A 15,888-nucleotide genomic window follows, 5' to 3' on the forward strand; every position below is an offset into this window, starting at 1 on the left:
ATCAACAGGGTATTGAGAATTTTATTTTGATAGTTTCAATAAGCGAAACACAACACAGGTTTTGCAGCACAATTAAACCTGTGGTGTAAAAAAGAAAAGAAAATGCACGCACAAAAAACTATGAAGCTCATTATAATAGCTAATAAATATAAAATTGATTCATGATTCACTATAAAATATTGCTTCTATTGCCTATCATCCTTTCTAAACTCCATAGCTTGAGGATAAGAGCAGTGGGTGAGCTGGCTCTAGTGGTTACTCCTACAAGTTACAGGTTGTATCCCTGACAGATGTTCAGAGAGTCTCTCAGCATCAGGTCACGCAGGCGCCACAGTGCATCTGCCATGGTGGTGTGGGCTCCTTTGCTCTTCAGCCAGTGTGCTGGAAGCCGACTCTCCTGCTCTTTGGTCAGGTGAGCGTCACGTCTTTGAGCTGCAATGGAAACACTGGGTTTAAAGCACTTCTTTAACGAGCACATTATGCTTATTCAGGGGAGAAGGAGGATGTTTCTCTTTTTGTTGAAGCACACAAAATCCAGAGGCGGAAGAGCTGATTAGGCTAAGTTAAAAGAAAAATGCATTACTTTCCAGATTTATCTTTTAACAAACCTGCTTTCATCATGTAATCTTCCTGATTTACATGTAAACAATAATCATATTTCCATTAATAGCAAATATTTTTACATCAACATACTTGTCTCGACTGTCTTTCATATGGTGACTTTAGCATCTTAGTAATTAAGACCGTACACAGTAGTAGATCATTAAAACATTCATCATGTGGTATAACAGGAAGTGTCAGTGCTGTCAATATTGTGTCCACATTAAAGCTTACACCCACACACCCACTAGATGAAAAGAAGAATTAAGGAACACCACCTCTGAGCGTTTGGTCCCACTTGCTGATGGTGTTAGAATCTGAATTCAAGCCCTCAATGTACTTCAGGTAGGCCTCTGAGTGGAGCACCCTCTGGGTCTTTGGTGGTGGAGCCACAAACATGGGAGAGGTGGGCTGCAGGTGTGAAGACGTGCCTTGTCCTGGATATGGTGGGGGAGCATGCGGTCCTGGGCTGAACATCCCAGGCTAAAATCAAACAAGGAAAAGGTTATTTTTTTAAGATTCAATATTCCACAATATGTGGACTTTTAAATCTTACAATAATTTGCTCTATACAACAAATGTGTGTTACACAGCCATCAACAAGGCTTTTTGTAATTTACACATCTTGTGTCCATCTTGTAACATTCATCAGTGAAAATGTAGCATCCTTGATTTGAGAAAAGTATAACTCGGACTTGTCAGGACTGGAGCTCACCTGTTGCATAAAGTTTCCTGGTGTCGGACTTCCTGCCATACCATTCATACCAGCGCCCATCATACCTGTTAAATGACAATATTTAGGTTCTATGTATTGACCACAATGTTTTACAATGACTTTTTGTATATCTGTTGAATATTAGTAGCGTGGTTTGTTTTCACAGGCCTTATGTCTGTAAATGGGGATCCTGTATATTATAGGTGTGGCATACAAGGACACTTTGAGAGAGGTTGTCGGTGACCGGAGTGCTTCGCCTGCTCAGTGAGTAGCTCAGGCAGTGCAGCCTGTGGACCAGGTAAACCCCTCCAGCAGGAGAGACACGACTGGATGTGACCGAGCAGGTGTGACTCGGACAGCGAACCTTACCCTGGTGAGGCATGCCAGGGTACCCAGGCATACCATGCTGGAGATGATGATGAGGCAGGGGGGGCCCCCCTGCAGGGTGAGGTAGCATTGTGGCCACACTCAACAAGCCCTCATGGGGGCCCTGCATGGACATGTAAGGTGGGCCGTAAGCTCCCATCATGCCTTTGGGAAGAGGGCAAGGAGAGGACAACAACATATCCATGCATAAGTGACATGCAGCTGACTCTATAATAACATGCACTACGACTGCACACTGTGGCCCCTTTTACACATGCACTGTAAGCTACACATGCTCTTGTAATTTGGAGTGGTTAGACATTGAGAAATGTGCAAGTACAACTGTCATGGAAAAAGAAGCAGCAATATCCCAGTCCAACGTTGCAAGATGTTGCAATTTTCTCATTATCGTTTTACATAGCCACCAAAACTTCTTTTATATTTGATTTAACTGTGATATGATTTTTGACATGATTGAAATAAATCCTCTGGGTAGACTGAACATTCAGAACGGTAACTTCTGTGATCTACTTCTCGTTTGTGTTCCAGCTGTGCTGACCAGATAAAGGATCCTTCTTATCCAGGGCAGCCATGCAATGTCAGAGGTGACTTCACACTGACTTTTGCTGGATTAGAGACCAACGTCTGGATTACAAAAACCACTGGATCAACCAAACTGGAACTGATGGTGTTAAGGTTCAGTGTGTGTAATGGACAGATAATATAAACAGGTCTGAGAATGTTAGCAGGCAAAACAAGCATTTAAGTTAAATGAAATGTTGAAAAGTTATTCATGGATATAAATAAATCATGCAGTCAAATGATGTCATGCATATGAAGCAAGTTATAGTTAGAAACAAAAATAAAACAATGTGAAACAGCAGCATAATAATAATACTGTTGCTTTATGACTGTAGTTTAAATAAATTTTAAATGTTAGGAAATTAAGAGGATTACAGTCCAGTCTCATTTCCCTGCTGCCTTGCTGCCGCTGAGAGGGGTTACCTGACACAGGTGTCATGGTCTGGTTTATCATTCCCATAGCGCTAGGTGAAGGTACCACCCCCATCAGTGACCCTACGGGGGTACCTGCTCTTGGGGACGCTTGCTTCTGAGGTGGTCTGTCACGCTCTTGTTGATCCACTATTTTGGCTGCACGTTCTGAAACAAACAAATAATTGCTGTCTTGACTTCAGTTCACATCAGCACAACTTCACACACACACACACACATTGCTTCTTCTCACCTTCATACTCGGCTTTCTTGGTAGCCTCGAGGTTCCTCCACTCGGTGCCCACGAGTCGACTCAGCTCCCCAAAGGAGAAGTCTGGGTTTCGCGCTTTGATGACCGCTCGCATTTCACTGCTGAACAATATATAGCCGCTCATGTTGATCTTCCTCTTGGCCCCTTCTTTCTTTGATAAGCCCTTTACCTTCGGAGTGGACTTCATGAAAAACAAAGATGCAAGTTAAAAAGCAAACAGTTTGTCATCATTTAAATATTTAGGACATGAGGTTTCAAGCCTTTGGGCACAAGATGTGCGCGGCTTGGGTTACGGTTGCTGGAGGTGTACGGGTACCTGCGGAGTGTATGGTATGGTATCCGTATCGCTTGCAAGAGGAGTTTGCATCTGAGGCAGAGACGGCGTCCGTGGAGCCTCGTCATCATCGTCCATATCTTCCATATCATCATCTATATCTACATCTGCCAGTTTAACCTCAAGCTCATTGATCTTCTTGTCCAAAACAGGTGATGCTTCCTTCTGTGGCACAATCACTTTCCTACACAGGATTACCAGCCCAAGAGAAAACAAACACAAATTCAGCCCGGGCACGAAACTGCTTTGAATCAGAAACAGTGCTCTGCTTGCCTGACCAACCTGAAATAGTAGATCTCATCTTCCACCACTTTGGAAGAGAATGAGAAGCGTTTCAGACCCTTGAACTTTTTTATCTGCTTTTCTGTGTCAATATAGCGACTCTCGCACAGCAGGATATCCTCTTCTGAAATCTCGGTAGGTCTGCATGACAGGTAGTCCTTAAATGAGGACACCATACATTTGCCTGGAGAGCAGAGGGTTAGGGTAATACGTGTTAGTTAATAAAAGCACATTTGAGAGAAAAAATGGCGGTACAAAATGGCCGATTATGAAAAATAGCGAGTCATTTTAGATGATATGCTTACACGCTGTCTGGTGTAGCGTAGTGTTGGTGACTGGCTGCTGCCTTATATTTAACGGACAACTACGAGTAGGGATGGGCATCGAGAACCGGTTCTGTTTTAGAACCGGTTCCCAGTGAACCGATTGTTTGGGATCGTTAGCCAAATTCTTTAACGGTTCTGCTAACGGTCCTCTGTGGCGTTGCGCATGCGCGAACTTTTTTAGTTTCCTCAGACTGCAGCAAACATGGCAACTAGGCAGAAGCGCTCTAAAGTTTGGCTCTATTTCACAAGACAAAATGACAACTACGCCACTTGTAACGTGTGTCAAAAATCTATTTCGTCGAAGGGAGGAAATACAACTAATATGAAGAAGCATTTGAACATGCACGGAATTAAATGACAGGAATGTCATGTGTTCGATGCAGCAGCTCAGCTAACGTCGGCGCTTCATCTCTTTCTGTCCAAGGTAAACTCCTCAAAAGTGATCACAACCACTCACTGTGTGAAGCAATTTGCCTTTATTGTGTGGAGTCGATCAAGTTATCTTCTGTCCCTTCGTTTGAAGCACACATTTGAGCTCCGGCATTGGTCTCCCATTATCGATCACTTCACGTTTGGATTTAAAGTCCAGTTTTGAGAAATGTTTGATCGTAACGGTATTAATTATTGGAGGGCGTGTGTTATCAGCAAACGTTCGCGTTATCGTGTTAACCCATTATTAAACTGAGTATATCGATTTTTAATCCATTATTAAACTTAGCATATAGCTACGCTAGCTTAGCTACAGAATCTTCCATTGTCACCCTACATTGAGGCGAGGTAGTGTTTGCCTCCCCTCTTAATGTGGCTTTATGTCAGCTCAGCAAATTCAGCGATTTTGTTCGTGCCATTTGTTTCATTGTGTAAACCAGCTTTCACTATATAAATAATCTCCATTGCCATCCCATTTAGCTGATGAGGTTCAGAGTCAGACCGGTTCAGAGGCTGGTCGTCTGTCTGGGTCACAGGCTACAGCGAGCACGTCTTGTACACCTCCTCATATCTTTGTGTTCAGGCATCCTCCACCCCATCTGAGAGAGTGTTCTCCACGGCTGGAGACACAATAAGTCCTGAGAGATCGCGTATCCTCCCAGAGAAAGCAGACATGCTTATTTTTCTGCACAAGAATTGTTGATGATCCATACAATTGATGGTTGCACACTTGGTATTTGCCACTGCTCGTTTCATTTTTGGCAGCTCAGTTCATATACCCTTTAAAAAAAAGGAAGGAGCACTGTAATTTCTAGGAACATGTTTAAATTAAACAGAATACATTTTATTTAAGTTATGTACGTTTTATTTTAAGTTCAAGAGTAATATCGTATAAATGTTTTTGGTGATTTAAAAAAAGTAAATGTGTATGTATACATCCTGTGTGTGTGCAGCATTATATAAAAGAAAATTAATGTGAATAAACCCGTTTGTGCTCTTTTTTTCACCCATTGCCCAAAATAATCGATAAGAGAATCGATAAGGAATCGAATCGATAAGCAGGAATCGATAAGTTATCGGAATCGTTAAAATCTTATCAATTCTCATCCCTAACTACGAGTGATACCAATGTTCATATTTAACTCGCTGCCAGATATCTTAACTTGTTTCCCCCAATGTTGAACTCTTCCCGTAAGTGCATTAACCGTGATGTGTGAACATAAGTTATCAAAGCCGGACCTGTGACGCAGGTGATGGGCAAGGTCTCCTCCAGCTGGCTCAGAAACACTTCTCTCTTGTAGAACATCTTCGTGGGCTCGTGCTCCGTTTCCTCAGGGTGAATAAAGATGGGCCCAAAGAAGAAAGTAGTTCCATTCTGCACCCACAGCTTCTCTATCCTGCAGCCCAGTGAAGAGAGCGATGTTACCAATAGTTAAGAACTGAATAATAAATATAATAAGAAGAGGCCCTCTTTCACCCACCTAGCAACCCGGGGCTTTGACAGACCATGTGACTGGATGTAAACACAGTCTCCCACTTTAAACCACACATTGTTGTAGGGTAACTGTTCATAGTGCTGACAGCCGGGGTCAGCTCCACTCATCTCAATGGGGACATCCTCTCTCTCCTGAACAAAGAAACATGCACACAGGTTTTTTTAGATTGTGACAAATAAACTTTTTACTTTGAAATAACTACTCATCTGCTACCATGTGTCTTGTCGACACATGCCTGCCACCACTCTGAGATAATGAATCCCCTGTAGCGAGCTGCCAATATTCTTGCTTGGCAACAATATATTGTTGATTTGATGTTATTTTTCATTTAGACCTGGCCTTGTCCTTAACACTGAAGCCGACTAGAGGACTAATGTTCTTATTTTGGGGTCCTTTTGGGATTAGGCCAAAGGTAGCTCAATACTAAAGTCTTTTATCTGTACTTATAATGCTATTTGTTTCTACAATAACCCACTTTACATCAAATTGTAATCAGAAGGACTCATACACAATCATAAGTAACTCAGAGGAAGATACGGCCTTATTTAGTGCAATCTCTTTTCCCTTTAGGTTATTTTTTAACTAAACAACAAATGATATATTGCCATGTCAACTCACCTTGTCAATAAAGCTTCCGCTGCCTGCATATGCAACCGTCTGTTTGTCATGCTTGGCAAACATGGAAGCAACACGGAAAACAGGCAACGGCACCTCCCGGGCGACAAGTTTCACAGAGCTCGCGGTCACGGCCCATATCTTAATCTTCTTGAAGGACTTGTTCCTGCCGGCGTAGCGGGATTCACAGATGTACACATCCTCTGCTCTGTAGCCCTCTGCTTGCATTTTGAAATAATCCTACAGATACCAGAAAAAAACATGGTAAGTTGAACAGAGTCAAAACCAGAAATATTTCTGTGTGTGATTCAGGTTCTGTAGGACGTCTCACCTTCACAAACAGGACCACACATTTGCCCAGAATTTTACTGATGGACACTTTGTTATAGTAGTCGCTCTTGAAGACCTCTTTTTCCAGAAACTTGCGTGTTGTCAAGTGGAAGGTTTCACTTGGCCTGTAAAACCAGCAGCCATGGAGCCACTTCCCACCTAAGACATGAACAAATAAACAAAACAAGACAGATAAAATTAGCAAATAGTATTTATTGATAAAATAAGAAGCATATAAAATGTAATCTTAGTTAAAAAAAAAAAAACTCTCACAAAAAGGTACAAACTGAGCTGTTTATGACTGCATGTTTATGATACAGTTTGCATAATTATATCTAAATTTTGGCCAACTAATAATGACTTTTTTGCCAAAAAATGGATGTATGTTACGGTTACCTGCTTCATCCTCCCACAGGCGTTCAATACAGACAATGTGTGGTTTCAGGTTCGGCTCTGACGGCTCCACATAGACAAAGTCCCCCACGTGGTAGGTGATGTTCTCAAAGCTGCAGACCTGAGTGTAAACACGCTCTGACTCAGACTCTGACTTCCATGACTCTCCTGGCAGGTCTTTGGCTTTCTCCCTCTCTTTAAATGAGAAATACATAAAGATTTCAAATGAATACCACATAAACAATTTAATGCACTCGTCATACCTGTTTAATAAACCACATGTGTTCATTCACACTCACTCACCTTTGTTTTTCTCCTTCTCCTCTTCCTCAGTCTTTAGCTTGTCCTCCTCAATCTCTTTGGGGATTTTCTCCCTCTTTTCCTGCTCCACGTCGCTGTGCAGGTGTTTTGACGTGTAGTTGAGTGAAGTTGACTGCAGAATCTCTCCATTCTTGCAGAGCTCATCCCTGATCTTAATGAAAAACTGTTGTAGCTCCACTGCATCCTCAAATATCTCAGAATCAGTCCTGCAAATCCAAAAAAGGACAAAACATAATCACTTTTAAACACAGTTACGCTGTTTAATAGTGATTATTACACGGGTTTAGTTAAAGTATGTGGGAAAAGAATAAAATGTGTGTTTAATCCTGAACAGTACAACTTCAATACTTGGAATCTTGGAAAATCTGTTAAATGTTGACTTCAAAATCTTGACCCAACTGGACGTGATTAGACGTAATATGTTATCCAAGTTATAGTAATTACATTACCAGTAAAACTCAAGAAAATCTGACAAAAACATGTGCTTTTGAAGTTATAAGTACCGTATTTGTTGCACTATAGGGCGCACTAGATTATAAGGCGCACTGTCAATGAATGGTCTATTTTCGATCTTTTTTCATATATAAAGCGCACCGGACTATAAGGCGCATTAAGCGGAAAAAAACAACTTTTCTTCGTAATCTTTTGGCAGTTGCTGCGAGACGGTAGTTCGTGTGCGGATAGAGATTACGTCTTTTCATAAAACGAAAGCACCAAGAAGGACCGCCTCGAAAGTCATTGATATTCATGTCCGGTGCTAACGCTGTTGCCTTCAGTCGAATAGAGACTGTATTACTCCGCGACGCTCCTGGCTACGGTAGCCGTAATGCTGCAAGCGGTGCGGCTTTGTAGTTTACCAAAGTCGTACTAAAACATTTTGACTTAGCGCCGTGAGCTCCTTGTACCACACAAGATCGCTTAGAGGTCAGTAAGCAAAACCAGAATTAATCCATATATACGGCGCTTCGGATTATAAGGCGCACTGTCGTTTTTTGAGAAAATTATAGGCTTTTAAGTGCGCCCTATAGTGCAAAAAATACGGTAAGCATATTGCACTGTACAGATATTGCAGGAATATAAACAGGTGGGGCTGTCAGCGGATGGCGCATGGTTTTCATTAAATTGTATTAATCGAAAACTTTGTAATACAGATTGTAATCATTCTGGTGTCAGTTTTAAAGGAATCTTACAAAAGGACTATTTTTACTTTAAAGTTAGAGCGCTCTTTGTTTCGTTTAAAAAACATTGAAAAGAGGATATTTCCCCATTCAATAATGTATGTTTAGTTTTCATTTGTGGACCAGCATGAGTCTCTTAAAGAGATAAAAACAAAATTTTGGATACTGGTCCAAATTTACAGTGTAAACGCTTGATGGCCCAATGATGTGAACAAAATTTTGATATTTGTTTTTTAAAATGCAAGATTATCGTTTTTTTGTGCCTAGATTAAAACAAAACACTTTTTTTTACTGATACGCAGAAAGACTTTTCTTTTAAAAAGAAGTTGCTATACCTGTGTAGTCTCCTTGCTTTCTCCATCACTTCAAACATGTGTTCCTGGAAGACATCCAGTCTTCTGTAATGACCACGGTCCACATTCACTCTGATGACATCAAAGTTTTGCGGCGTTTTTTCAGGTGCGGCTGGATCGACAGCAGGGATCTCAGCCAAAGAGTCGCTGTAGCATCGGCCCTCTTCGTCCTGGTGGCCCAGCACGGAAACAAACAGGTTCCTGATCAGCTCTCGCACCAGATGTCCCACATTTGGAGGTCCGGAGTCTTCGCCTCCCTCCTGCTGCTTGCGTGTCTCCAGCAGCACCCGGTGCAACACTAGAGCATCCCGATAGATGAGAGACTCTGGCTCATTGTAAATGCAGGCATTGTTGAACATGAGAGAGAAATCCTCCACCAGTGATTCAACGTCTTGGTAACGCCCGCCCGCCATATGGCTTCGGAGGCGCTCCATATCGATGGGTCTCTTGATAGTGGCATAGTAGTCAGGCAACTCGGCACGAGACGGCAGACGAAGAAAGATTGTGCTAAGACGCCGACCTCGGCGGTCAGTGAAGTTTCGCACAGCATCGTAGAGCTCATTTAACCTCTGCTGAAGAGGAGTGATGTATTTGGACTTCTTTGGAGAGACACCAATCTTCCCTAGATACAAAAATACACTCATGATTAGACAGAATTGTAAAACTGAAATTTAAATCCAATAAACAGTTGCACCAGCAGCAACACCAGGGCACTCAATTAACTGCAGACCTCTGTTAGACACAATAGTTTGGCCGTTATTTTCACAGTTGCCGTTGTGCCAAGTGGATGACAAATTGGGAAAGAAGTGTGTGTACTATAATTAGGGCTGTCAATCGATCAAAAAAATTTAACTAATTAATCGCACATTTTGAAATTAATTAATCGCAATTAAAAGTTAAAAGTTCATTCTTTTTAAAGACCAAACTTCACACAGAGCTGTGTTTTCAAAGAGGCTCCTACCTATAAAGTGCCAGCGAGGTATTTAATATTGTGGATGATAAATTGTTTCTTCAGTGAAACATCAGATTAGTAAAAAAAAAGAAGTATATTGAGACCCCATTGGTCCTGTCATCCTTAACACTGAACAACAGCAGAACCAGTGGCCTTGGTAAACTGACTGACATTCAAATTTAAATGCACCTTTTAAAGGCGTTTGCATATGACACATACCCACGTGTGTTATACATTAAACATTCCAGAACAATCTCAGCTCTATTCTATTCAATCTCTGACTGACAGGCTGCTATAGAGCCGCTCCTGTGAGGTCCTTTGTGATTTACTGAGTGTTCATTGGTTGTTTTTTCCCCAAAATGTTGACAGACAAACGGATTGACCAATCACGGTGAAGGTTTCGTGTGACGAGTTCTTTCCGCGCCGCGTCACCCGACACGTCGCCCCTCGGTTCCTCTGTGTATCAGAGGGGGAGACGGGAGGAAGGAGGAGCAGGAGGAAACCTGACTGATTCATCCACGAGTTTAAACTGATTTCTGCTCCTTATTTTCGCGGAGAAATAATTGTTTTAAAAAAGGAAACAGTGTTAAACCGTACTGCCGCGGCTTGACACTCGGTTTGAGTGTAAAAACTTCAACGAATACCGGAAGTAAACAAAGTTGCGTTAATTGCGTTAAAATATTTTAGTGCGTTAACGCGGCCAAATTAATCGCATAGATTAACGCGTTAACGCTGACAACCCTAACTATAATAGATTAGCAAGCACTTAGTTGTTTCAAACCTCTGCAATATATACTTTAATAAAATGACTGAAATCATTGGTTAGGAAATTACTATATTTTGGGGTGCAGCTGATTTTGAATGGGCTTGAAAATACTAATATGATCAAACTTACTTAGTTTCAGTTTGGGAGATCCCAGATCTTCTTCTTCAGCCAAAGTTCCCAACTCCTTACAATTGTCCTTCAGTATCTTCTCAAGAACATCAGCATCATTATACACCTACATTGATGAACCCCCCCCCAAAAAATGTTTGTTTAGTTAGATGGAAAAATGTATCTTATGCCAAGATTGTTTGGAGAAAAAAAAGCAAATATTAACATTGCCTTTTTTAAACTGTATACCTGAGATCCCTCTTCATTGTAATGCCGGGCATTTCGGAACATCAGCTTCATGTCTTCCATCAAAGCATCCTCGGTCGCGTAGCGTTCAATGCGGATGTTGTGCTCAATGGTCTTCAGGTCCATCGGTTCAAGGATGACTTTATAGTAGTCCGGGTAGTCCTTCTTGGATGGTTTGACCATAAACAGATCACAAAGGCGGCGATTGGTGCCTGACTCCCGAGACTCAATCACTGCGGTGTATATGTTCTTCATTCTGTTCTTTTTGACATTTTTCTTGTGGCTTAAAAAAAAAAAAAAGAGTACAATAAGCATGAGCTTGGCTGGCAACACAGACACAAAACAAGGCTTCAGGTGTGCTTTATTTTTATTTGTTGTTCGTAAGTCAACAACAGATTCTTCATTGTTAAGAGAAATAGCAATGGATCTACAAGTCATTAAAAATCTGAAGGGAGAGAAAAACCGGCATACCTTTTCCTCTTGATGCTCCCTGTATCAGACGACAGAATGCTGTCTCCATCCTCATCGTCCCTCCTCACAAGTTCCCTCTTTTTTGCCTATAACCAACAGACAGGTGGATATGTCAGTTTACAAATACACACATTTCTTCAAGTTGCTTCATAATTTGTTTCAAATTAAGTCTCATTTATTTAATTCTTTGCCTAATTAGTTAAAGCATCTTCCGCTACAAGTTTACAAAACAGTAAGAGTCCTTACCTGCAAGATCTGCTGAAGCCTAAAGGCCCGTTTGTAAATGCTTGAGTTAGGCATGTTGTAGCGCTTTGCATTCTCAAACATCTGAGTCAGGTCAGCATCCATCTGCTCCACATTTTCATACTCACAGTTCTTCATTTTTGCCCTTAAAAATAAACAAAGAGGTATTAAAGATTTGCTGGCAACGGTTACATTTACCAAACCACACGGATCAATGGAAAATGTCAACAAATAAAACCCATTAAAACTTTTTAAACAATCTGTCATTCTGCCTCAGCATGATATCTACAGAGTCCTCACTCCTTACCGGATCTGGTGCAGGGCGAGAGGTTGTTTGATCTGCTGATAGTAGTCAGGATATTCCCTGCGAGAGGGAAGGTGCTGGAAAGGTTCAGAGAAGACCTGGCCCTGGTTGTTCCTGGCCCCTCTCACAGCTTCATACAGCTGGAATATCGGGTTACTCATCTCCATGCTAGAACTCTGACTCTCAGCCTCTGACTCTCCCTCGTCGTAGCAGACGGAGCCTGTAAACATTTACATGGTGAACTCTCATTTTTCCAAAACAAACACAAGGTACATTTCTCTGCCGCCTGAAGTGCTGGTAATTACCAGAGAGCACCGGGTCATCCTCACTCTCTGAACCATAGTGGAGAGCGACACTGACGCCAGAAAGTTGATCGCCCTGGCCAGACCTGCGATTTCTGAAAAGTAACAGTCAATAAATGTAAACCATGTAGATGTTGTTTTCTGTTTGATAAAAATTTGTTGATGTGTGTGTCTGATTGTCAGAAAATACCTGATGCGAAGACTAGATTTAGTGGGTTCAGCATGTTCAAGGTCAGTCTTTCGCTGGATGAAGACTTTCTTTATGGTATTAGCATCCTATATCATAACAAGAGAACAATAGTTAATATCTGGGATGTGACATTGTGTAAAAAAGAAAATCAAGAAAAAGAGTGTACCTTAAAAACCTGAGATCCTGGTTCATTGTACGTTTTGGCATTTTTGGCCATCAGGTCCACATCCTTGGCCATCGCATTGACACTTTTATAGTATCCAATCTATGCAAATTATATAAATTAGTGCTGGCTGTAAAAACAAACCGGAATAAATTCTGAAATATGTGATTTTTAAGCTGAATGATGCATGACAAACCAGTCACTACCTGTATTCTTTGAGCGATTGTTCTCAGATCTATTGGCTCCTTAATAATGGCATAGTAGTCTGGGTAATGCTAGGAAAGACAAGATATGCCTGTAAATGTCAAGAATGATCTATTTCAGGGCATAACTGGAAAGCTAAAGACTCTTCAAAGACATACCACTTTGGAGGGCAATTTCTGGAACAGTTCACTGATCAGACGCCCTGAGGGATCAGCGTGTGACACTAAAGCCTCCAAGAGTTGCTCAAACAATTCTTTCAAATTGCCAGTTGAGGTCTAAAAAATAGATTTGCATAAATTGCTTCTTTAGAAATGGTTATTTGTTACAACAAACATTATTTTCCATGAAAAGCATTAATCTAATCAATAAAAACATGTTTTGTGATGTGATACACTTAAGTTGAACTAATAAGTGACGGTTATACAAGCAGGCAACACAACCACGCATTGAAAGAGGAAAAGAACTGACCTCATCTTCAGTTGACATTCCTGGATTATCCATCATATCATCACCATCTTCATCATCTTCATCTCCATCTCCAGGTTGCACAAACTCATTCCGTGTTTTCAAATATACCTCCCACAGCTTGCATGCAGATCGATACTCCTCTGTGTCGCTCTGAGTTGTAGAACAGGAAAGGAATTACGTAAATTAATATGTGTTCTATTAAACTATATTACAGTGACAGACATACTTTAACAGTACTTACCTTGTAGAATGACTTGGCATTGTTGAACATAAGATGGAAATCTGCAGTAAGCTGCTCCACATCATTATAATCTTCTGACTTCAGTTTATACTGAATTTTTGTCATATCAATTGGCTGGGACACCGTTTCATAATAATCAGGCTGATTCCTAAAAAAGAACAAGAGAGATCAGGCTTCACTGTAATCTCTGAGACCCACACAACAGTCAGACTGTAAAATGTCATAAAGTAGAGTGTATGATAGTTGGTTGACAGATTGACTGCAAGGGATATATTGGACAGGTCCACACACCCATAATAAAAAATCAAAACAACGTTAAGCTCTACGCTGTCCTTTGTGTTACTATACCTTCTCTTTGGTACCCTTTGGAAAACATCACTAAACTGTCTCCCTTGGTCGTCCTTGTGGTCTCTGACAGCATTGAACAGCTCGTGGCAGACAGCAATCTTAAGGGAAGAGGTTTGAACATTACAAGTGTTTGATTATTCACACATATTAAATAAGAAGCTACTTAATTTTTATATGAGCGTTTGAGTAATAGTATACATCAAGTGAATTTACTGTATCGACAGGAGGAACATTTGAGATTCTTCTTCTTTTTCTGCCACTTCCCGGTGTAGAGGAGGCATCGTCCAGGTCCCCTCCTCCACTGACACTGCTGGAGGGAGAAGTGGCCCTTCTCCTCTTCGAGCTCGCGGACATCGCTGGCTTGTTGAACAACAGACTAGCCCGCTTGCTGCAAACAGAGGTCACAGTTATTGTGGATTTTAGTCCGATTGACACGCGGTTCATTCTCGTTAAAGGATAAACCGGGAACGGAAGCTAACTCCGCCGGCTAACGTTAGCACCGCTTGGATGTATGAAACAAAGCGGCTGTTAGCGATCCGTGTATCGTGTCTCGCTTGCCGCTTTCCTCTCAACGCAGCCAAGTTAAATATTACAACGTTACCAGAAAACACGTGCAGGTTGGGGTAATTAAACATACAAACTGACTTTTGAAACAACGCTGACCCCAAAACTGAGCAAAGTGTGCCGTAGTTCCCTGAGCAAAAATGTGTAACGGCTAGCTAGCTAGCTAGTGTTGTTTGAAAACTTCTGCTGCCCGGAAGTTGAGGTTGTTTTGCGTTTGTGTGGAGGGTATGAAAGTATCACAGGAAATAGTGCTGCCCCATCAGTGCAGGAGTAGTACTACACCTAATGTTGTACAATAAAGAAACACTATAAACTAGAATGGGCACTCGGTAGAGCGCATACCTTCGCATATCACAAGATTGGGCATTAAATTATGAACATTTTGGCATTAGTTGCATGCCAATTGGACAAAAATGTATCGTGCTATGGTAAAAAAAGAGTTTGACCTTTCCATGACCTTAACCTTGACCTTTGACCCGATTGATCCCAAAATCTAATCAAATGGTCCCCGGATAATAACCAATCATCCCACCAAATGTCATGCGATTCAAGAACATTTTGACCTGTTCATGACCTTTGACCTTGACCTTTGACCCGATCGATCCCAAAATCTAATCAACTGGTCCCCGGATAATAAACAATCATCCCACCAAATTTCATGCGATTCGGTTCAATACTTTTTGAGTTCTGCGAAAGATTTTGACCTGTTCATGACCTTTGACCTTTGACCCGACCGATCCCACAATCTCATCAACTGGTCCCCGGATAATAAACAATCATCTCACCAAATTTCATGCGATTCGGTTCAATACTTTTTGAGTTTTGCGAATAACACGCATACAAATAAATAAATAAATAAATACACGGCGATCAAAACATAACCTTCCGGCATTTTCAATGAGAAGGTAACTAGAACGGGCACTCGGTAGAGCGCATACCTTCGCATATCACAAGATTGGTCATTGAATTATGAACATTTTGGTATTAGTTGCATGCCAATTGGATACAAATTGACCGTGCTATGGTAAAAAGAAGATTGTGACCTTTTCATGACCTTGACATTGACCTTTGACCCGATCGATTCCAAAATCGAATGAAATGGTCCCCGGATAATAACCAATCATCCCACCAAATTGTATGCGATTCGGTTTAATACTTTTTGAGTTCTGCGAGTAACACGCATACAAATAAATAAATACATAAATAAACTAGAATGGGCACTCGGTAGAGCGCATACCTTTGCATATCACAAGATTGGGCATTGAATTATGAACATTTTGGCATTAGTTGCATGCCAATTGAATAAAAATTGGCCG

General features: G+C 41.3%; 1 protein-coding gene across 3 annotated transcripts; it reads right to left on the reverse strand.

Moving 5' to 3' along the window:
* Positions 1-3: 3 nt before the first annotated feature.
* On the reverse strand, positions 4-14,745 carry pbrm1l (polybromo 1, like). 3 transcript variants are annotated; one of them, XM_056436945.1, is made up of 30 exons: positions 14,654-14,745; positions 14,222-14,396; positions 14,009-14,106; positions 13,661-13,808; positions 13,420-13,569; positions 13,110-13,226; positions 12,954-13,022; positions 12,751-12,849; positions 12,585-12,670; positions 12,398-12,489; positions 12,096-12,312; positions 11,792-11,933; positions 11,546-11,631; positions 11,078-11,357; positions 10,850-10,955; positions 8,985-9,624; positions 7,454-7,677; positions 7,154-7,345; positions 6,759-6,916; positions 6,431-6,667; positions 5,798-5,943; positions 5,556-5,713; positions 3,562-3,745; positions 3,262-3,463; positions 2,928-3,126; positions 2,687-2,842; positions 1,685-1,846; positions 1,316-1,380; positions 879-1,083; positions 4-432 (listed from the first exon to the last, which is right to left on the reverse strand). In XM_056436945.1, exons 2-30 carry the CDS (start codon positions 14,360-14,362, stop codon positions 269-271), a joined length of 4,923 nt encoding a protein of 1,640 aa, XP_056292920.1. In that variant the 5' UTR covers positions 14,363-14,396; positions 14,654-14,745; the 3' UTR covers positions 4-268. The 3 variants fall into 3 exon arrangements, with proteins under 3 accessions (XP_056292920.1, XP_056292919.1, XP_056292921.1); XM_056436944.1 differs by having other exon boundaries at positions 14,207-14,396; XM_056436946.1 differs by lacking the exons at positions 12,398-12,489; positions 12,585-12,670; positions 12,751-12,849; ... (5 more) ...; positions 14,222-14,396; positions 14,654-14,745 and having other exon boundaries at positions 11,792-11,810; positions 11,917-11,933; positions 12,096-12,120.
* Between the last annotated feature and the right edge of the window lie 1,143 nt (positions 14,746-15,888).

Source organism: Pseudoliparis swirei, chromosome 18, assembly GCF_029220125.1.
Source record: "Pseudoliparis swirei isolate HS2019 ecotype Mariana Trench chromosome 18, NWPU_hadal_v1, whole genome shotgun sequence".
NCBI lineage: Eukaryota > Metazoa > Chordata > Actinopteri > Perciformes > Liparidae > Pseudoliparis > Pseudoliparis swirei.

Bases quoted from the DNA above. Each gene is read 5' to 3' on its own strand.
- pbrm1l (XM_056436944.1), bottom strand. From the start codon at position 14,362: ATGTCCGCGAGCTCGAAGAGGAGAAGGGCCACTTCTCCCTCCAGCAGT. The intron at 12,850-12,953 runs GTAGTGACTGGT...TAATTTGCATAG, and splicing joins CAATCGCTCAAAGAATACAG to ATTGGATACTATAAAAGTGT. The intron at 1,381-1,684 runs GTAAGGTTCGCT...GTCATTTAACAG, and splicing joins CCCTGGCATGCCTCACCAGG to GTATGATGGGCGCTGGTATG.